Source organism: Haliotis asinina, chromosome 2, assembly GCF_037392515.1.
Source record: "Haliotis asinina isolate JCU_RB_2024 chromosome 2, JCU_Hal_asi_v2, whole genome shotgun sequence".
Taxonomy (NCBI): Eukaryota; Metazoa; Mollusca; class Gastropoda; order Lepetellida; family Haliotidae; genus Haliotis; species Haliotis asinina.
In genome coordinates this window covers 86,087,348-86,111,679 of record NC_090281.1, presented here as the reverse complement: position 1 = coordinate 86,111,679, position 24,332 = coordinate 86,087,348, and the positions used below count along the sequence as shown (strand labels likewise).

The following is a 24,332-nucleotide window of genomic DNA, read 5'->3' as shown; positions in this document are numbered from 1 at the left end:
CAGTTTCCACAGCTGTAATGACAGTGTATGCCAGACTGAAAAAAAATCCTAAATAAAGCAGGTCTAGACTCAGGGTGTGAATCTTCCAATTCACTGAGTCTCGGCTTATTTAAATGGAGTTATTTGTGTTACTGTTTCAGTCAAAATGTTTTTTACCATCAGAAACTAAGAGTTTGTCTTCCATTTCTTTCATAAGAATTAAGGACTACCAAAAAATCTTGTAGTTCAGATTACTCGACCGACCCTTGAATTCTGGTGCAGACCCTATTTTCTAATCGGTATGAATAAAATATACTTTCAGATACTATTGTTTTGGGGTTTTTTTTGCACCAATGGACATTGGTCATTCTGACAGAGGTATTGGACATAACGGCAGCAAGTTAGATTGAATAAACAATTGCACATTGATAAATGACTGTTATTAGTTCATACTTTACTACGAAGTTGTGGGGAATATGGAAACGGATTCAGTCCGGATGTCGGTCTTTGCGTCCACATACTTTGTCCAAAGCATATCTCTTAAACCGTGACTGGTAGCTTAACCAAACTTGGTACACATGTCAGTCATGATCCCTAGATATTCCATTTTGGGGGGTTAGACCCACATATGAACTTTATTTTTGTGGTTTCCATGGAAACATGACTCTGGCTTTGAGGATGTCATCTTAAATGTCTGGTGCAGATCTCCTAAACTATTCATGCTTTCTTCATAAAACTAGGTACACATATCAAGCATGATCCCTAGATATGCCTTTTGTGGGTTATACCCACACATGAATTTTACTCATAAATTTTCCCCATGGGAACATACTTAGGCTGTGACTTTGAGCATGTTATCTTGTCAAGAGCAGATCTCCCAACCTGTTTTGTTTCATCAAACTTGGTACACATTTTCACCATATTCACCATGATTCCTAGATGTGCCTTTTGAGGGTTACACCAGTCTCTGTAATATATTTTTTCTGGTTTCCATGACAACAAGTTTGACTTTGAAATTGATAGTTGTTCTCTTTTCCGGAGCAGAACTTTAAAACCATTCATCGTTTCTTCACCAAACTTTGCATATAGATAGTGGTGCCTTTTGGTAGGTTCAGATTTTTTAATAAAATTGGTTTTTATGTGTCCATGGTAACAGGTTCAACCTTGACTGATTTTGGTGGTTGTGTTCTTTTCAGGAGCAGAACTGTAAAACCTTGCAATACTGTCCTTCCACACTGCAGTATACACACCAAAACATTGACATACTGTAATCGTTATTAGTGGACATATTCATGAAGAATATTTTGCCGTTGCGGGGGATATTGATGACCTTGTCCTCTTGTTCCTATTTGGCCTTGTTCACTCCTTTCATGCATAAATTTTGTGAAGAAACTTGAAAACCAACTCTCCACTCCCCTCCACTAACCAACTCAAATGCCCCGCCCACCCACACACTCACGAGTATTTAGCACATTGCTTAGGAACAGGCCTGTTGAACACTGGTTAAAAGGGAAAGGAACAGTCACTGTCAATGATACATTGTCTACCCTGCCATCCTGTCCCATGTTATCAAATATTCATGCTGCTTTGTCTGCCAAACACAACTATTTTTGGCAAGGGCATCACACCATCCATAATTGTTCTATTACACAAGGTCGGCAATAGCTTTCAAGGATTCTGATTTCAAATTTTTAGAATCATAAAAATATCTCCTAAAATAAATCGGTAACTGTCTTCTGTGTATGGTCAAGTCTTGCAGCTTGACCTTTCACAGACTACTTGCTCTCATCCTAAAGCTCATTTGACTCACAAATGTTCTAAGCCTCTGTCACAGTTTATCATCATCATTTCACAAATGCCAAGAAAATCAGAAGTCCTTTTTATCGTTTTTCCTTTAGGCTGATCTGGATTCTGACTTGTAATAAGTGGCATATTTCCTTCGCTCATTTTATCCTGAGCTGTGGGATCTTTGAAGTTTGACAAAAAGTCACATTACTGTGTGAAACACACTGACATTAATATGCTTAGGATTTAATTGAAAAAGTCTTCAGAAATTTTTATTGTCAAAAATAGGGATTGATTTTTGTTAATATTATATGGCATTAGAAATTGTGATAAAGTTGATTACTTTCTGTTTAAAAATGTCATCTTTAATGAAAAGAAAGAACTGTCATTCTGTAAATTGTGAAGATGGTGAAATTGAAATCGGCACCCTGAAAACACCTCTTTTGGGCAACATGCAGAGTCCCATCAAAATATCTCTGAAAAATATTTCTGCTGGTTCTAAATAACAAATGCCATATAGCTGGAATATTGCTGAGTGTGGCATAAAACTAAACTCCAAAAAACTAAACTCTAGATTAAAAAAAGTATAAAATGCCCCTATTCTTTGTATGAACAGCAGTCATCAAGCTGTTGCCCAACCCTGTAGTTGGTTCCTTTTTTAAGGTCAATATTGTCAATGTGGGATCATGTATTACACTTCCACATTAATTACAGCAGTAAACTAAATGTTGAATAATTTCCATTAATTGAAATACAAAAACATAGTTACAAATTGGCATATTATGCTTGTTGTATTTATATGACACTTTGGAAAAATGAACCACTCGATTTCAGAAAACATGTACATGATTTTGTATCTCCTTCCTTCCTCACATCATAAAACAGGAACAGTAGGGTAGCCAAAAGGTTAAATCGTCCACTCGTCATGCTAAAGACTCAGGTTCAATTCTCCATATGGATACAATGAGTGAAGCCCATTTCTGGTGTCTTCCGCCATGATATTACTCACTCACTCACTCACTCACTCACTCACTCACTCACTCACTCATCCTAGAGCACCTACAGTTTGACTTCTTCCTCAAAGTATTTTATTCAGTGCAGGTACATGTATAAAGTTTCTGTCCTGTTGTGTTAATCACATCTGAATTAGGGACATTGGGTAGTCTAGTTGTAAAGATTTTTGCTTGACTTGCTTAAGACCCGGGTTCAATTCACCATAAAGGTATTATGTGTTCACCCCATTTCTGGTGTCCTCTGCCATGATATTGCTGGAATATTGCTAAAAGCAGCATAAAACCATACTCAGTCGCTCCCTCACAGTTTGGTTCCTGTAGCAAATGACATAACCTTTAAATTATATCAAACACGTCAGTTCTTTGAATGGTGTCACATCAGCTGTTTGCACTCGAGTGGGTAAGAGATGTGCAGGGAAGAACTAGATCGGTTCAAGTGTGTCCGGACAATTCAAGATCACTGTGTCTGCAGGATTCATATGTGAAAAGGGCACATCAAACCATCAATAATCCCACTTTCTATAGCTTCTGTTGCCCTCATTCCTCACGGTTTTTGACAAGGCTGTATTGAACTCGGTCCTCCAGTCAATCACACCAGAATGTTCCCCCGTTAAGGGAAATTATCATTTCTCTGCTATCTTAGTAGACTCTTTCTCTGCGGTAGTCTGTGTCTGTATAATGTGCTGAGTTAGCAGATTTTAGCCAATGCAGTGATATTACCCCACTTGAGTCCAAATTTGGCATCGTTTCCAGTTGATTGTACTTGGAACAAATGGAATATTTTCGCCTGGTTCAATTGCAAGAAATGGAACTTCAGAATGCTTATTGCTGCTTACTTATTGCAAAAGTCAGTTTAGTAAATGTAGATAAGTTGCTGGGATCTGATAAACTGATAAAAGCATTTTTTAATCATGGTAAAACTATAAAACAAGAAAGACAGTCAGTGGTCATATGCGGCATGCTTGATATTGCCTGTAGAATTGTATGCTCGATATGACCTGTACAGGATTTACAGGATGCATAGAGATTGACAATAAAATTCATTGCCTCATCCACAGGGATGCAGTCACAGTCTGAAGACTTTTTGTAAAAATTCCACTTAAGCAACAATAAGTTATCCTTGAGTTTGCATTACAAGCTGGGTTACGGTATCATTTGAAATTTAATTATGATAATTATTTATGTGACGATCATGATGCACAATACAGTAACTGTGTAAGTAATGCTATTTAAGTGTCTGTCAGCCACATTTTGTTGTCTGGAGCCCAGAAAATTAAGGATATGAATCCGAGGGACTACTGGACTCGAGGTACATCCCTGTAGACTTGTATGCTTGATATCACTTGTAGAATTGTATGCTTGATATCACTTGTAGAATTGTATGCTTGATATCACTTGTAGAATTGTTTAATCGATATCACTTTCAGAATTGATTCTTTAATGACATATAAAAAGGGTTTTTTTCATGTCATGTGGATAGGTTACATGACATATGAAGAGGTCTTGACTTCATGACATTTGAAGAGGTCTTTGCACCATGACATTTGAAGAGGTGACTACTTCATGTCAGTACAATGCAGTCCAACATAAATCCCGTATCCATTAGCAGGGAAATCCTGTCTTATACAGCTTATAGTGCATACCATATCTGACCCTTGACCTAAAGAGGATACATCTGCAGCAAGTTCTTCAACTTTAACTCACTTGGACTGAGCTCATCAAAGGGGCTAGTTTACTTTGCACAACTGTACACCATTGTTGATCGGAACTTGCCTCTCAAGGTATTGTAAATATGCATCTTTCCATCTATAATATTTATCGTTTCAACAGATATATTGCTCTTCTTACATTGGTTATGTAGGCTTAGATTTTATTTTAGTTGAGCTCCTTTGATTAAACATATTAAAATGTGGTGTACATTTTAAATGGTACAAATGAAATTTTTAGATTTTGACATTGGTCATTTTCATGTTTACTTGCAAAGTTTACTCAGAAAGAAAATGCGTAGAAAGAAAGTCAAATAATCCTAACCTTTTGCAAGGGCTTTTATGATTAGGGCTATTGCTTCAACAACCCCAGAATCCCTCATCTTCCTCACAATCCCTGTACTAACCCCATTGCTCCACACTGTCTTCAATTTTAACACTTTTTAAGATTGTATAAATTCTCGCATTCCCCCATGTAGAGTTTGTTGGATGAAGGTAATACCTGTAGGGGGCTCAGGTACTTGTCAGATCCTAGTGTGTAAGAACTGACACCAGATTTAAATTAGTGAAAAGTTACCTGTATTATTATTATTACAGTCTTGCCCCATTTATCCGAACACTTATGTTTTTATTGGAATTGTCCGGATAATCGAATTTTCAGATATCTGAACCACGTCCATATGTACAAAGAAATGAACATAGTAGGCATCAGACATAATCTTTATTGATTACTCATAAACAAATATCAGTGCACACATGAAATGACTCATACCTGTACAGGCATTTATGCTCGCTTGAAGAAATCAGTCATAGCTTTTTGCACGGGCTGTGTAGAAAAGCGTTAGGACTTTCGCTGGTCAGTTCGTCACTGTCGACATTCACAAGATCATCGGCAGTAACAGTCACAGTTGCAACTTGTGCATAGGATCGTAGAGCATCACGAAGTTCCGACAAGGCTGTGTCTTCTTGTGGGTTCTCATTTGATTGGATAATATCCACATGACGAAAGCAGTTAGCAATTGTCTTTTCGCTCACAGCTGTCCAGTACTTGCTTGGTCATCTGCATTAATTAATTATAGTGACCCACAAATTGACACGCCTCAAAATTAACTCAGTGTCACCTTGCTACTCAGAGGTATTTAATATTCTCACGCTTCAAAGACTGCCGACTTCTTTCATGTTATGTCACGCGAGGCCCTCGGTAATCGTGTATGTAAACATATCTGTAGGTACTCAGCCATCTGGATATATGAGACAAAAATGCACGTAATTTCACATTTTGTATGTGAAAATGACAGTACGGTTACGGAAAATCGATTTCCAAATAGGTAACTTTACAACGTTGTGAATTCGTTTTAAGGAATTTTCGTTCGGAAGGCGAGTTTTCCGGATATCTGAAGTTACTTTAAGAAAGTAACAAGTCCTAACTAATGTTCCGCTTGCCCTGATTTTTATGACATAATCAGGATGATGTAGATATGAAAGAATAAACCAACATGGTATTTGATGACAATGTTTACTGGATTGTTTATCAAGAAGTTACAAACAGGAAAGAAAGATAACTCTATTTTCATTGTGAAATTTAATATCTGTGTTTTGAGCAGATATGAAATGAAATAGAAGTTTATTTGCAGTTTGAAACCGTAAGTGGAAATTATCTAGTCACCCACAGACAAGTAAGATATTATTTGATTGCCCAGATGTGTGAACCCCTGTATTTCACCTGGACAGACTGAACGAGTGCTGATCTAGCAGCATCCACTGGTTGTTTGCCACACCCAAAGGAAAGTAATTACAGCTGTATGTAACAGATAGTATGATGTAGACATCAGAATGATATTCACCCAGTCACTCACTCACTCACCCACTTACTCACTCACTCACTCACCCATCTCAGAAGAACCAGGATAGACCAAGTCTTCAGCAACTCATGCTTGCTGATAGAGGCAAATAAGAGGATCAGGTGGTCGGGTTTGCTGACTTGGTTTACACATGTCATCTGTTCCCAGTTGCGGAGAACGATGCTCATGATCACTGGATTGTCTGGTCCTGACTCAGTTATTTTCAGACTGTCACCATATAGTTGGTATACTGTTGAGTGTGGCAATGATTCAACCAACCAAACAACCAAACAACCAACACTTAACTCACTCACGCACTCGCTCATCAAGCGTTCAGTAACCAAGGTAAGAAGTAAAAGACGCCATATGATTGAAAAAAACAGTAGTGAATGGATACTGCTTATCAAATTACCCTTAGTCTCGACAGAAGAAAATCAGAAAATGATAGATTGTGAAGAATAATAACTATTTATGCAATAACTTCTGAATCAACTATTATAAATACAAAAGACAGTTCCATGCCAAATGTCATAACATTTAAGTGCAGAACTGTCATTTTGATCTATGGTCAGATCAAACCAAGTGGAAAATATGAAATGGTCCTGATAAACTGACAGCATGAAAGACCGAATTGGAGAAAATAATGACAGTATTGAGATGTAAAAATGAAAGAAATTTTTTTTTTTTAAATTCCAGTGATTTTTCAAGGGAACTGAATCTGTCCATTCTGAAAGAATACCCCTGACAGTTGAATAATAATAATATGTTGGTTGTTGTTCCGATAAGAGTAGACTATGATGCATTGTTGAAATATGAGGCTTCTACTCACTTGCTTGTGTCACTTCAGGAACACACCAGATTTTTTTTTCAAGATTAATCATGTCTGTTTTGATAAATGGATGACTGTTCTGTATATTTCCATCCCATGTTTGACGTACGTCTTTTGTGTGTCATGTCTATCTCCATGTGACTGGAGTATGGGCTCAGGACATACTTCTGATAACATGTCAGCTGACTGATACAGTATATAGTCAGTTAAACCTCTTGTGAGTTATTGAACTTATTACATTCATAACGAATGGAGTTCATTATGTCAATTTATTACCTACTTAAAACTGATAGTTGTGATGATGATCATGGACTCTTAACCTTTTGACTCTTGACGGAATTGGTAGCCTAGTGGTTACAGTGCATGCCTGGTGTCCCTGCTATGGCTCGCTCGCTCACTCACTCACTCACTCACTCACTCACTCACTCACTCACTCACTCACTTACTTGACTAACAATCTGCAGGGAATAGTAGATTGTCTGTCCCATGTGAATGAATTTTATGCAGTCTTTCCTAAGGAGCATAAAACTGGTAATAATGAGTTTATTCCGCACACTATGGACTGATACTTTAACAGAAGATATGTGGAAAACATGTCATCCCTGTGGATAAACACATATGAGTTCTTTGTTGCACTCAAGAAAATATTTTGTTAAAACGTTATGTAATTTTCAAGCCTTACATCAGTTTCTGGTATGTTATGTTATATATTGCATGTGACGGAAACTGAAATGAATCAGGAGCTTTGCTGATGTCTTGTAATCAGCTTGAGACGAATGGTGTCATATAGTATTATTTTTAAATCATATGGCTTCAGCTGACCTTTCGGCAATGAGAATCACAATCATGTGCAATGTATGGCTTTCAGTCTGATAAATCTTCTTAGTTTGTCTCTGAATGGCTAAGCTGTTGCAGGTGCGCCATTACATTTTATCTCACCGAAACTGTCCATACTACAAATCGTGTAATTACATGCTTCTTGGGAAGAAATTGAGATTGTTTTTCTTATTTTTCTTAACTTATGGAATAGCCCTAACCTATGACATTTCATCATGAATAATGTAGACAAGTCAATACAGAATTCAGATTTGCAGAACTTGACTATGAAAATGAAAAAGGGATTACTTCTGTTTTGCATCTGTAACATCTGTCTTTCCTAATTAGAAGAAAATAATAAAATAAATAAAGCAACACAAATTCCATCTTCAGCCAAAATAAACACAAATCTTCAAAGAAAAGTAGATTTGAAAACATATGCTAGCATTATGATGAATAAGACATAGGATTACATCATATTTCCATCCAGCTTTTGTCTTCTCAAGTTTTCGTATCTATAATGAAACACTCAGAAACTCACAATCTTTTAAAACTCCAAATCAGAAAACATGTGTTTTGTGTTCAAGTCCTTCTTTAAACACATCAAACTGGATATGAATCAAAACAATGATGTTATTTTCATCATCTCATGACTGAATTTCATTATCTCATGACATGACTTCAATTTTGCTAAGTATTACAAAAAACTGATGTGCATTCTTAAATAGCCTTGGTATACTTTCATTGTAGAAAAGTCTCATTGCACTTTTTGTAAGAGACATTCAAAATTGATATATTCAGAGGTAACAATATTTATTGTGTACAATATTCTATTACAATGTCATCTGGTACGCTGTCCTTTTGTTTTGAATAACCATACTAATTAAGAATATGGACGGTATTGTATGCGGAAGCAACATGATGACACTGATATAACTGTCCGGATATGAATGATGTCACTCAAGACCACTCACATACACCTTCTGTGCGATATAGAATACGCGATAAGAGGTGGATACGACTGTGTGATAAAAACAGGATACTCTGATTACCACGCTAACAAACCCTGTTAGGGCATAGCGTGTTCAGGCCTAATGAGGGGATATGCTGATTACTTACTGCTCAGTAGTTGATACAGCAGGTGGAGAGATCATTAGTGACTGTATCCTCTGAGACAACACTGTTACAATGCCTGAAGCAGGTACAATGGACTCCAATCTGCGGATTCATGTGCTGAAAAGAAGTGCTTCACCTATGTTTCAGAAATCGGAGAAAGCCCAAAACGAAGTAGGCCTTTAATGTCAATTATACTTTCAAGGACATAAACTATTCAAGTGTAATGTTGTTTCATTTACTTTGTTTGATAAATTATTTTGATTGTATAATTTAATATTTAGAAACAAGTTGTGTTATAAATCGTTTCTAGGATTATGACTAAAACCCAGCTGTTCACAGGTTTATGTTTCGGTGTATATATTTATATCCTAAAATTACAATGTTCACATGAATTCATGAAAAACTAATTATTATTTGATGTAACTTATCACCTGTATAGAAGCAGTGCTTGCCATCCTAGATGACTAGCATATCTTGTATTGTCATGTGATACAGCCTCACTATACGCTATGGCGTTAATGCACTGTAACCAAGGATAAGATACTACATGTCTGTGTGTGAGAGCTGCTTACAGAAAACGGTACAACTGACTGAACTGCTCCTTGTCTGATGTGTTAAGCTTTTAGAAGACTTAGCATAAACTTAAAAACATAAAAATTCAGATTTATTATTTGGTTACTGGCCAGCATTTCCTATCAATTTAGCTTAATGATCTGCTTGAAGCTTTGTCAATGTTGTGTGAAATTACATGATTATAAGCTCACCTGCTTCAATCATTTCCATGATCAGAGAAATATTAATCGCTTAAGGTAGAGGACCTCAGGCAGTGAGGGCTTGTGTTAAAGTTATCTTTGACTTTGGTAGTGTTTCAATGTAGTACCGGTATACAGCTTATATTGTCCACTACTTAGTTGTCATGTGACTGACATCAAGTATTGTTGAGCTACAGGACATCTGCATTATTTTCCACTGTTGCTTCTAAGTATAGATAAGTGAGTATGATATTTCACCACTCTTAGCAAAATTCCAGCAATATGACTTAGGAGAATAGTAGAAATGGACTTTACACATTGTACCCATGTGGGGAAACAAATTAGTTGTTTGCTGTGATGAGAATGCTCAGCTACATTCCTTTTAAGTTTTCTTATATCAATACTTGCATGAATCTTTTGGAAAAAATTGTGTAAGACATTTTACTCAATAAATGTCTTAAATACCATGAATATCATGTGAAAAAGTTGCCAGAAAGTTTGAAATGAGCATATTTTATGCATACTGAACAGTTTTTTAATTACCTTTAAAATTAAATACAAGGAAACAGACTTTGTTCATTTCTGAAACTGCAGTAGTCTTGACTTGTCAAATATTATAGACATGAGCTGGCTGTATTGGATATATGTGTTTGAGTATCTGTATGACAGATTTGTTTGTCTGGATTATTGCAAAGTAGATGGAAGCATTAAAACAGAAACCAAGTTAGTGTAAATATGGTTACAAAATGTGGTCAGAGTTTGGAATGTAGATTTTTAATGACAAATACATTTATCAAGCAGAGGCAGCAGCAAGGTAGACTGGTGGCTAAAGTGTTCTCTTGTCATGCCAAAGATCTGGATTCCATTCCCCACTCGTGTATAACATGTGAAGCCCATTTCTGGTTTCCCCCAAAGTGATATTGATGGAATATTGCTGAGGGCAGCGTAAAACTGAATTTACTCATACTCACTTTAACAAGTGATTCAACAAAGTGGAACAAAAACTCTATCCACTGTAAATTCTTAAGAAAAATGTTTGGAATAGATTTTATTTGGAAATCATTGTGTGTGGATTGAGATGTGATATTTAGTGCATTGCACCAGCTTCATTGTGTAGCTGTTTGTTTCTTTTATTTATGTCCTACTGCAAGGTTGTATTACATTGGATCCTAAAGGTACAGCTGACTTTAGATGTATTCAAGACAAGTGTTAATTCCTCTCAGGGCGCGGCATGTTTTCAGATCAGTTGTCTGGCACATATGATCTGCAACAAGGATCAGCCTTTGATTGACTGCCATGAGTGACAACATCAATACGCCTATATCTAATCACGCAGTTGTTGGAGACTATCATCTCACCATCATCAGCCTGTTCTCCATGTACATGTACTGTTGTATATAAATAGATATCACCTGAGAATGATTACTGGTCACAGGGAATAAACCTTTAAGTTTATGACACTTGTCCTGCATACAGAGGAATATGGGCATATATCTGCCAAAGGAAAGTGTCAAGGAAGGAAGTGAGAGGCTGGTGTCAGGGATGTTGTTGACTTGAACTAAATATGTTAACTATAGCTCACCAGTGACTTTTAGAATGTCAGCATCTGGGGTTATTTACGTCATTTGATCTTACCATAAAAAAATTAAAAACAGAAATATTAAACGGGCACAGGAACTGAACATTTGGAACCTCTTTGAATTATAGGAATGAAATAATGCAGTGTGATATTTGTGTGTGTGTCTATGTCTGTCTGTCTGTCTGTCTGTCTGTCTTGATGGAATACATTGCATTTCTAGTGAAGCTTCATTGTCATTGGCTGTATGCAATATTGCTGATTAAACATGGGAGATTGACATTTTGCTTTAAATATGATCTTAATTTTGAGTCATATATTTTTCCTTTACGTAAATAAAAAGATCATGTATATTCTATTTTAATTTTACATATAGCATGACCAGAAATCTTTTAGCAGCATATAGAAGTTGTTATATGTGACCAAGATCTTTTATGGATAAGTCTTCTTTTAATTCTTTAACACACAATGTTTCAGGGTCATTTCAGACCCCATCGTCAGGTGAACTGAACATTTTGGGATCATTTCAGACCCATTTATCAGGTGTTCTGTTTTTCGAGAGGGACAACTCCGTCAATCCTTTTTCATTAGTTTGTGAAGAGTTTTTCCCCTTTGTTTAGCTTCTAGCAGACGACATTTTCAGTAATCCTCAGTATGGATGATTTCAAGAAGAGGAAGTTGATTTTAAAGTATTGTAACAAGGACATCAGGTCTGTAAAAGTGATTTCAAGTAGAACAGGCATCCCTTTGCCCACTGTTTATGGTGTTTTGATTGCAAATGGATATGGCATTGAGCACCAGGTAGGCACAGAAAATTGACTGTTGACAACAGGAAGCAGCTTGGTATTCTTGCTCCTAAAAACAGACGAAGGAGTTTAGAAAACTTAAGGATACGACTGATAAAGGAACTGTGGCTGTCAGTAGGGAGACAATTAGAACTGAGCTGCATGCAATGGGTTGGCAGAAAAGTGGAGGAATTCCATCACCGATCATGGAACTTGAACAAAAAGGAGCGAAGGTTGAACTGGAGCTTAGAGCATGGAAACAGGGACTGGGACAATGTGATTTTCTCAGATGAAAGTTTTGTGTGTCTGTTTCCTAATTCACTGAAATTCTGGACCATACTGAAAAACTTTTGTATCAGCACCCAAGGTTCATTCTGCAATTTAACGTATGGGGTGGCCTATCTCTGCTTGGGGCAACACCCCTCTGTGTATTTGAAGGGAATATGAACAATGAGCGATACACAGATATTCTTGGGGGACATTTACTTCCATCTGCAGATGTGCTCTATTGAAATTTTTGGATTTTCTAAAACATTGTTCAAAGCATTCACAGGCCTGTTTTCTGACCCAAAATATGACATCATTAGATTTACCAAGCTATAGCCCTGACCTAAATTCAATAGAAAATGTTCGGGAACATGATAGAAAGTGTCAGTAAGATAAATCTGACAAATATTGCTGAAATGAAAGAAGAGGTGGTCTGATATTGGGACAGCATGGATCACGACTTTCTAACTTCTTTGGTCAGTAGTATGCCCCGCTGCATTGAAGCCTGCATTGCTACCCATGCTGTCTTGACCTGTCTTTGAATCTGGAGTTATGTTCTGCTAATACTGACAATTAATACTTGAGTACTGAGTGAGAAAAAAAGTAAAAAAATTACAGTTTTTAAATTCTCAATAATATCTGGTCATACTATAGCATTGATATTTGCACATAAAAATAACCTTCACTATCAAGTTTCACCAAGTTCAGTTTCTAATTTGTTTTTGTTTTTGGGTTGTTTTTTTAAGTGTCCAAATTGTTTACAGTGATAGAGTTCACTCACTCAACACCAACTTGTTCTGGACATCTGCCACCACTAAGCATATAACTGAAGTATATCTCCCTGTGGTATATGAACCACACCGTTTCACTTGACCTTGTTGTGTATAGCCTTGGGATAGGTAATGTACAACGTGTCAACCAAGTGTGATAAATATACCTTTTGACCTGTTCTTATTGAAAGCTGGCTATTAACTTTATTCTTGTCTTAATGACAAACGGTCAAAGTAGAAACATTATGAAACAATGCTTATATTGAAATGCAAAGGTCGAGATGACTTGAACTGTACAAACTCTAGAATATAAAATAACACAGTGTTGATGTCAATAACAATTGAATGACGTATTGTGTTACATTGTGCATGGTAGTGTTTTTCGTCTTTATCTTGAGAACTGACAGATCTTGTGATGGATGCTATTGACCTGTTAGATCTTCTACTCCCAGAGAGCATAGACTGGTGATGATCAACTGCTTAACCAGGCATTATCGTGTTCACTGTCACTGACATGATTTTATGAAACCATGTATAAAATTTGCTTGTATAAGCACATAGCTTATCATCATGTATCATGTTGTACAGCTTTGGTATGAAGGTTAAACAGTGAATAATTCAGGCCTTACAGGAGGTCAGGTACTGATGGGGTGTTTTATGTATTCTATAGAAATTTTTCTCTATGTAATGAAGGGCAAGAGTGTGTGGCTACTATCATTGTTCAAAGTCTATATTTGTATAATGTATTAACCGTTAACGCAATATACTCTGTTGTGTAAGACAGGGATGGGTCCAAATTTTCTGTCCAGGTACCCCACCTCCTATTACCCTACCTTACCCAGATACTCAATATGTTCATTCCTGACATCAAACTTGTAAGAAATGGCAATATTTTCTTCAGTTCAAAGGCAAATATTTTGAGTTTTTCAATATCTTAACCATGTATTATGTTCAAAACGAGTGACTGTACATAAAGTCTTAAACCTTCAAAGACAATACAATCTTTTACTCGTGAAAGAATAACATTACTTACATTGTTTAGTATATTAGTCACATTATCAGAATCAGAATGGTATATTAGTGAGATGATCAGAATGGTACCCGGGTGCCACTCATTATGTCCTGGGTATCTTGGTTATCTCACTCTTCCCGATCTGGTACAAGTATTGCAGAAGGCATTTAAGACAAAATACACTCACTCACTCACTCACACACTCACTCACACACTCACTCACTCACTCACTCACTCACTCACTCACTCACTCACTCACTCACTCACTCACTCACACTCACTCACTCACCCACTCACTCACTCACTCACTCACACTCACACTCACTCACTCAGGTAAATGTGACATTTTCAGGTGGCTCATCTCTGTTTACTGTGTACTAAAAAACACTATTCTTTATGATTTCAGGTCCCAGAAATATTTAACTCCATACGAGAAGCTACAAAAGACTTGTCCAAAGAAGCAACTCACGAAAAGGTAGTTAACTTACCCACCAATATGGGAGAAGGAACATTTGACCAATCAAAAACATTCTTTGAGGTGATGTTCATTGGCCGAACTCAGGTGGCAACAAGGAAAGTCCCGACATCATTCATTGATGAACTTGTGGAAAGGTTTGATGCTAGAGGGGAAGAACAGAGGCTCCGTGCTCAAGAGCAAGAACAAAGACAACGACATGCTAGTGGAACCAGTGTCAGGAGTTTACCTGCGTCTCTTGATGATGTGGTTAGTGTTACAGAAAATAACTTAAGTCGGCAACATGAACGACTCCAACTCCATTATGACAGCACAGAGAGTAGCACTGATGAACTTGCAAGTGGAGATACCTATGGAAGTTCTTCTGAAAATGTTCATGGTAGTTCCAATGGTGTGTTAAATTCATGTCAAGGGCACGAACTGAAGGTGGGTCAGAGTGTTGATAGTGACGGGAGTAAAGAGCACCTGAATGGCGAGGAAGAACAGGAAGTGTTTGTTTCTCGTTCATCAAATGTCTTCAAGAAGGAAACACCAAGAAACGAGGCGAGTAGGGTCATGCTACTGCAGATCGGCAGGAAGGACCTCACGCTCATCAGCCCAGACAAGAAGCAGCCAGTTCTTGAGAGGAAGTTCAAGGACATTTCCTTTGTGTCTCAGGTAGGTCAAGTACTCTTTCATTTCCTTGTAGTCTTGGAGATTCTATGGTAAAAGCAGATCACAATTACCTGATTCTTGTGATATTAATATCATCTGTGTCTTGATGTCATGATTCTTGATATTTGCCTTTTTGAAGAAACTCTCAAAATGTATGCCTGATTTACCCGTTCATAAGAATGTCTATACTGGAGGTGTCAGAGGGAATGTGAATACAATCAGTGCAGACAAATATATGCCTGCAACCTGTTTAACCAGAAACCTGGCCTTCTGTAGTATTTTGATAAGGACATTCCTCCTTGTCCATCTCTTCCTGGAATGTAATCAGCACAGACAAATATATATGTGCACGTTTTACCAGAAACCTTGCCATCTGTATGATATCTGATGGGAATATTTTAATAACTAAATTAATCCATACCTCCTTCTTGAGTCCGGAATTAATGTAAAAATCATTATTACAACATTCAGAAAAAGACAGTGATGACTCTGTCATTTTCCATTTTATCAACTGTACTTACCCAGCTAACCTCTACTCTGAATATCCTTAGCTTTGTTTCATGGACAAAAGGCCATAAAGCTCTATATATAAAGCTGCTAAAACTATGGATATTGATTTTTCGACTGTTAAGCAAATACCTTAACTCTTTTTTGACATTGATTGATGTCCAAGTTATGAAAGTCATTACATGTTATAAATTCTCAGCTGGAGAATTGGCTGACATTATATTGTGGCAGTTACGAGATGTCTGCATGTTCAAGATATGCAACAGTTATTTCAACTTCAGAGTATATCATGACCTTATCCTTCTGGGATAAGGGTAGTCATGTCAGTTAACAACAATATTGGCTTTTATTGCCATTATGTGGGTTAGGGTTGTAGAAATACTAGTTTTTGGAATTGTATTATCTGATTTATACTACTTGTTAAATGATTTGGATGGGTGATATACAGGCCCATTACTTGGTATGTGGCCTCTCACTTGTTTTGTTGAGGCAGCCTTCCAAATTCCTGGTGAGAGATTACAAAATTCTCCTGAGTTAATATCTAATGATGTTTGATCTCATGTACAAGTACCTAGATATACATGTAGCATCAATTCTTAATCATTTCTCAGTTCAGTTTTTATTGAGCCACAGTATCTATAAACAAACCGAACAGTTCTGTTTTGTTCAGCACTGCTAATCAGAAACTTTGAGGAATTCAGAATGCATACTCAAGTCCACTGAATTATTTGATCACTGGACTGCCTGTTCCAGGCCCAGTCTCTATACCCCACATAGGCATAATATGTGAAGCAGATTTCTGGTGTTCCACACCACAATATAGCTAAAATATTGCTAAAAGAGGCATTAAACCACATTTGCTCACTCACTCCGCATCTGAATCTGTGTAACTGTTGATATGTCAGTGAGGTGTGAAGTGACCATGCAGTCCACTAGCCATGCCAGAAACTTAGTCTGTTACTCTCACAGGACAAGTTGTTTTAACCCAAAATAGAATGATATAAAATCACTGATTCAGATAGCAGGATGTGAGCAATGGAGTCAACTGCTGTGATGGAAGGTTGGAGTTCCCATTCTGTCAAGGTTTTCACTAATGTTTTCATCTTCATGACCTGAACTTCCTGACTTCCATGATACTGTTTTACAAACTTGACAGTAATTTCAGATGATTTGAAATATTTGCCAGTGCAGATTCTTTGTGGCAGTTTTTCTGGTTTGTACATGAAGAGTTCATAAATATATTGGCAGAAATATTAGTTGTATATGTAGCACAGCATGAACTCGTCCCACAGATGTGATCCTTTCCTCTTCGGCTTGTTAGGGTTAATGTCATTCATCTTGTTTGACCTTGGACCATGATCTCATCACAGAACACAGAAATATTTTGGCTAGTACAAATGCGCCAACTTGTTATGGTTTCTTGTGTATAATGTGCACACTGTGGGACACCTATGCTTGGTTGCAAGTCCAGTTCTCATCGGTGTCAGGTGAATGAATGACACATAAGAAATTTGTGTGTAAAACAGTGAAAATTGCAATAGAAGATTCATGGCCACGATGGTTTGCAATTTCAGTGTGTTTCCTAGTGTGTGTCATAGTTTTATGTGTATAGGTTAATTATGTTTATATGTAAATGATCATAAAGTAATGTATAAAAACCAGTAAACAAAAAAATAACACTTCACACTTTTTTGTGCCAGTTCTACTGATCATTAAGGTATAAAAAATTATCCATTTCTTAAATAACTGAATTGTAATGCAATGATGTCTGAACCTGTCAATATGAAATACATGCTTATGCATTTGCCATCTTGCTTTTTTATGTTGCAGCTATAAATATTCAGTGTGAAATTTCCTCTTTGGTATATTAGAGGATATTTTTTACATAAAGAACAGTTTGTGCACCTTCCCGTGGGGAACTAGTCAAATAGGCTCAGAGGGACAAAAGGAACGAAAAGTGTCAAGTCAAAACTGACGATGGAAAAAGTCAAAAGGGCAGAGGTGTAAATCAAATGTGCGATAACAAAAAATCAAAAGGGCCTTATTCCTAGTCATATGGCCTAGACAGAAAAAAATTTGAGATTTCATTATTTATTGACACTTATCATCATAGTGAGTGAGTTTAGTTTTACGCCGCACTCAACAATATTCCAGCTATATGGCATCGATCTGTAAATAATCGAGTCTGGACTGGACAAACAAGTGATCAACAATATGAGCATCGATCTGCACAATTGGGAACCGATGACATCTTTCAACCAAGTCAGCGAGCCTGACCACCCGATCCCGTTAGTCGCCTCTTATAACAAGCATAGTTGCCTTTTATGGCAAGCATGGGTTGCTGAAGGCCTATTCTACCCCCAGGACTTTCACAGGTCAATATCATCATAACATTAATAAAATGGTAATGGCATGGCAATAGTCAGGCATGCAGCCAAGTTTTCATGTAATAGTAATACATATGGTGCATGATTTATCTAATCAACACTAGTTCTCATAATTAACAAAAATAATGTACGCAAGTTCATTCATTCGTGATGTGTCAGACTTTGGGTGGACAGGGTAGGACATGAAGCACCTGTCGGATGACTTTGGCATTTTGAATGTCCCATCCACAACCCACTGCTGTGTCATAGATAACGAAACTACTGGCCGGACAGTAGCAAACATGAGATACCTCCATCCCTGACCTGGCAGACTTAAAATAGGTCTTGTGTTGCAGTCTTCTTCACCTAGAACAATAACATTGATTGATCTAATTACGAATCACTTTGATTCATTAACATCTCCAAATAACAATTAAGGAAGTTCAACTAACAATTTGTCTACTTCTAATTAGGAATGAATAGCACATACGACTCACCTGAGCTCTTACTTGGACTGAAACAAGTTTGCCTGCCTCTGCTGTGTGGCTGTGGTTACGTTTTAATTAGATTTGGATTAAAACCTTTCAACAACAACATCCCATATGGATTAGTCATGACACTGAGTCGAGAAGAGTCGTGTTCAAATTCTAGTTAAAGTCACAACAACAAACTGAACATTGTTTACACTATTTTACTGTGTAATTTATTAAATGTTTATTTCTCAGCCCTTTTTTTTCGGCCTTTTTGACTTTTCATTTTAGCCCATGTGACCTAGCCTCAGCCCTTTTAGCTTTTGTTTTGGCCCCATGCAAAGGACATACTCATATGAATGGTAGAAGCCAAATGAAAAGAAGCAAACTTTGCTACCAAGTTGTATGACACACAGCATTCTTTGTTTGAATGTTAAATTTGCGACAGGAGGTACCTACATTAAGGAGAATTGTTCACAAGTTGACTTAAAAAATAACTGGAAAACCATTAAAAAAAACCTAAAAACTTCACTCACTCACACACTGTGTTTAACTCACTGTATTTCCTGAAACGGATTGATCCACAGTGATGGATACCAGAAATGTTGAAAGAAGTTGGTCCTTCACTCACTCACTCACTCACTCACTCCTGAAATCATGAGCAATATACTGTGTCTGTCAACACAGGATACATACCAAAGTATATGATGTGACTTCAAGAAAAGACAAAGCCATTAGTCCAATACTAGTAAAACTCCTGAGGTGATAGTTGTTTTCCACCAGAATCTAGACATTTCAAATAAACCACATTTTCATGAGAAGCTGTAAATTTAACCAATGGTATCTACCTGTAGAGTACTGGCAAGTCTATAATTAATTTGAACGATTGTTTAATATTTGTTTTATTTAGGGAAGTACCAAGCAGGATGTGTTCGGTATCATTGCTCGCGAGCCCAAGTTGACGTCTGCTCCAAGTCGAGACCACAACAAGGCGGAGCTGACACACATCTTCAACTGCTACATTCTCCGATGCTACAATGACTCAGTGGTAAGTTCAGACTAATAGAGAGTGAGTGCTTCAGCCACGCACATAATGCCATGAAAACAAATCAATCCAGCATATATGCAACCTCCATTCTTCTAATTCAGCAGTGAGACTGTAGTGAACATAAACTGAAAGTGAATATGAATAAATTTTGTTTAGTACTGTACTGGTATGATGTGGAAATTATTTTTAACAAACTGATAAGTGAGAGTAAACATGACCTAATACCTTAATGATAATTAATAGTTACCTAATCCATACAGTGGTGGTAGATTAGGTTAATTCAAAGTAGAAATGGTTTTATGCTATACAAATGTGTGAGGGTGAATATCACTCATATCCTACTGAAAATGAGTGAGAGAGAGTATCACCTCATATCCTACCAATAATGAGTGAGGAGTGATATTACTTCATATCATCCTGATAATGTGTGAGAGAGAATATCACATTATATCCTAACAATAATGAGCAAGTGTAAATGTCACTTATATTTTACTTTAAATGAGAGAGACTATCGTTTCATATCCTACCAAGAATGAGTGAGAGTGAATAGCACTCGTATCCTACTGAAAATGTGAGAGAGAATATCCCTTCATATCCTACGAAGAATGAGTGAGGGTTAGTATCACTTCATATCATTCTGATAATGTGTGAGAGAGAATATCATTTCATATCATACTAATACATAGTGAGAATGAATATCACTTCACATCTTACTGAAAATGGATGAGAATGAATTCTACTTGATATCCTTGTGAAGGGATTGTGAATATTTGATTCTGCTATATACACAACTGTCACTGTCCATGCAAGTAAATGTATTTGTCCTTCAACAAAAACACCTGTTTAAATTTACTTGTCCAGAGGTGACAGATATTAGTCAATAAGTCACACAATTCCTTTCAAAAATGGTTTCAGGCAGTTTGCGGCCCATTAACGTTTGAAACAAATCAGTCCATCTTCATACCAGTAACACTTGAAACAGCCCTGAACATGCAAGTTTATTGTAAACTTCCTCTGTTTGGAGAGTTGCTATTGTAGAATCAAAGCCAGCAGAGTGAGGTAATGAATTATTTGTTTGCTTAATGCAACCACTGGAATTTCATTCTGGCTAATTTGATGTCCACCTTAGATACTCGACACAGATATTTACAAAGTCCAGTCCTACTTGTCCAGTTATCTAGCATAACAGGACTGGGGAGGTAGACAGTGATGTACTTGCTAATACATGTCTTCTCCCCTAGCACAAATGATGTGTTGAGTTATGTCCCTTTTCAAGATGCCCAGGTGATGGGTTTGAAGTTTTTCAGCAACATACTCATGCTTGTTACTTTCATCTGAATAATAAACATCAACAACCTGTATAATACAAGTTTCCAAAAGGACAAATTCTGTAATTTATCGATATTACGAACTTTGTTTTCACAGATACTTCTGCAATACTAGAAAAAGAATGTCATGTCATGCTCACTTCCTCTGTAACAGAGTAATACATTAAGTTCTACGTCAAGTATAAAACAGACTTAGGTGTTCTGTTAGATATGACCATATTTTTCAGAGAAGCACAGTTCATAAATTGTCATGATTACACGATGCCATCATAAATTGTCTTTGTACAATATGATCAAAAGGAGCCCAGAGACTTTCTTCACTTGCTCCGGGAACTGCAGTAATCTTGACTTCCACATGTTATAGACTTGCACAGGCTGTTGTGGATAGATTTGTTTCGGGGTATGTATGACAGACTAACCCTTGCTTCAAGGCTATACTAAATGCTAAGCCAATGGATGTACATGTATCGTGATGTGATTGTTTGCGGATGGCGATGGGTTAGCCTAGTGGTTAAAGGGTTGACTCATCACAGCGAAGACATGGGTTCAATTCCCCACATGGGAACAATATGTGAAGCCCATTTCTGCTGTCCCCACCATGATATTGTTTTAATATTGCTAAAAGCGGCGTGAAACCATACTCATTCACTATTGTTTACCGATTCACTGTCTTGGTGTAAATCTGTAAAGTCACAAAGAACACCAGTCTTTGATAAGGACAACTTGTCCTTCTTGTCTATATAATCTACCAGTTACCATTTGAACGAATAATTTTTGGCATAGAGATCAATGTTCACTTAGACTAGTGAGAACACTAAAGAAGGTTATGCCTGTGGTTTGTGAAGTGACCCTATTTATCATCAAGTGATCAGAGTAAATGAAAGTGTTAACATGTGTTTTAGTAAACTTTAAGAGGTAATATAACATGGTATTTAAAACATACATTGTCTTTTGATATGTAAAGTACTCAATACCTGGCAACCTGCCAGAGATGTTATCTACCAGGCACATAAACTTTCCTGTAATGTCCCTGTTTTTTTTCCTTGTTACAACAGGTACAATTATACACACTGTGTCAGAAGTTCTGATGTATGCAAGAAGTGTGATTCATATTACCTTTGCTTTCTTATAGAAGGGGTAATAAATGAGTTGATTCTGGGCTATGAACAAAAATGGACACTCTGGTTTATGATAATAAATTTTATTTACAATTCACTCATACACTACCTGCCTAAAATTATTTGTGTGACAGAATATTACCTAACCTTTCATACAAACAGAATATTAATCTGTTTATTCTTTTTCTAATCAAGAAACAATTAACTGATTGTTGTGTATTTTATTATTCTAATGAGTTAAGTTTAAACAAAATGACAAGCAAGACCATTGTCATTGTCAATATTTTGTGGAGTCTTTAGATAAATATTTTACATTTAGAAAATTATTAATGAACAATCAGGTTGGTGTGACCTGAGAATCATCTGCTTTGTAATGAATGTTAAAGACTTAGATTGTACAACATGTACATGTTGAGTTAGAACAGCCCAGGGCAACAACACTGATACATGTATATGAATATTGTATCACTGATGGGTGCTGCTGTCAGGAGGAAAAAAGCCATGCTTTACTTGTATAACACCAGGTGGCATCAAACATATTTAGAAATTCATTCATATAATTTTTACTGTCACTTTAAACATTAACCATTGATAACAAACTGTATAATGATTTGACAGATATGATATTTTTTGTTTGTTTGCTTTTTTAGTCCTGTAGGTTTTAGCTGAAATATGTACAATGAAGGAACTAAATTTGGTGTTCCTGGAGTTCAAAAGAACTTATTTTTCTGGTATTTTATGTATTTGTTACAAAGTCGTGTATTTCCATACAAAGGTTGCATTGTATCTGTGGACATGTGTTTTGCATGTTAGCCATTACTACTGGGTTTCCTGTTTATTGTGGATAATTGAACAATATCTCCCTTGACATGTACTATTGTTTCTGCCAACCATCATGGGGATTGTGAGGTCAAGTTCTCATGATTAACTGTCACTAAGCCTTACTGTGACAGATGTCAGATTATCCCTTTGTACAAAGACATAAGTATTTATAGATCAGTGCCTTAATCTCAGTCACTCACTCACTCACCCACCCACCCGCCCAAGTGAATGTCTGGTTAGAAATGATCTCCAGGAACCCTTGTTTGCTGTCAGAGGCGACTAACGGGATCGGGACTTTTCCAGCTTGTTGTGTAACAACAGCTACTGTTTTGTAAATAAGTTTAGTGGCTAGCGACCAGTTATCGCCAACACTTGGATGTAGCACTTCCACAGACACCTTCATTTGTACTTCCGTGGTATTTCACACATTGACACATCCAAAAAATGATAAGTTACATGAGTTTAAATTACTGTGAGTATATTACGTTGTAGATGTTACAAATATGAATCCCTCGGAAGACAAGACCCAAACACGTTGGGGTATGTCACGTGACCATTAGTGTATTGACATGAAATTTCATGAAGGATGAGAATTGAATGAATATCATCCTGGCTGTGTTGTGATGCTATGACTTTACAACTCAGTCCATAAAAAGTGCAGATTTTCAGTTGTCTGAACATACCCATAATGCCAACACTCAATCACCTAACTTTGAAGTGACCCAAATTTCCATCTCCATTTTATGGACTCAGCAGATTACATGCAGACAATACTGACAAAATATAACTGTCAATTTTCACCTTTATCTTTTCATTTTTCCCTGAGAAAACAAACATTGCGAAAATTGCAAACTACAACTCGAAATGTCAACTTTGATAAGTTCAACCCCTCGGTGACATCTCCATTATTCCCATCAGCTTATATCAGCATCCATCAACATTCACAAAGAGAGTGAGGTTTGTTCTTTTAAATTTCTTTATTTTTAAATAAATTCCAATTATGAAATTTCTTCAGTATGTCATGGCTTGAAACACAATAGTTTTATTACAAGGTTTATATCAAATTAAGTGAATAACATAAAAAATTCAGAAATGGCGATAATTGGTCCTGTTAGTTGTAGGGAAAGCACAATCTACACTACCGCGCTTTCTGTTGACTGCGTTTCTGAGAGACACGATTTGCAACTGTAAACAAGCAGAAAACATTGGTGAATAGCTAACCTATCATCAACACAAATTTTGTTTCATTCTGTGAAGAAATATTGGAGCAAATCGTTAAAAACCGCTTAAAAATGGC

General features: G+C 36.8%; 1 protein-coding gene across 3 annotated transcripts in view; it reads left to right on the top strand.

Annotated features, from left to right (window-relative positions):
• The window catches only part of LOC137274507 (TBC1 domain family member 1-like), a 153,095-nt gene that overhangs the window by 86,834 nt on the left and 41,929 nt on the right, over nt 1–24,332 (top strand). For 2 of the 3 annotated variants that reach the window (XM_067807726.1, XM_067807728.1), the window contains exons 2-3: nt 14,654–15,379; nt 19,630–19,767. In XM_067807726.1, coding sequence (XP_067663827.1) covers nt 14,654–15,379; nt 19,630–19,767 — 864 coding nt within the window. Of the gene's footprint in view, nt 1–8,928; nt 9,257–14,653; nt 15,380–19,629; nt 19,768–24,332 lie in introns of those variants that run through there. The other variant, XM_067807727.1, reaches the window with a different exon arrangement.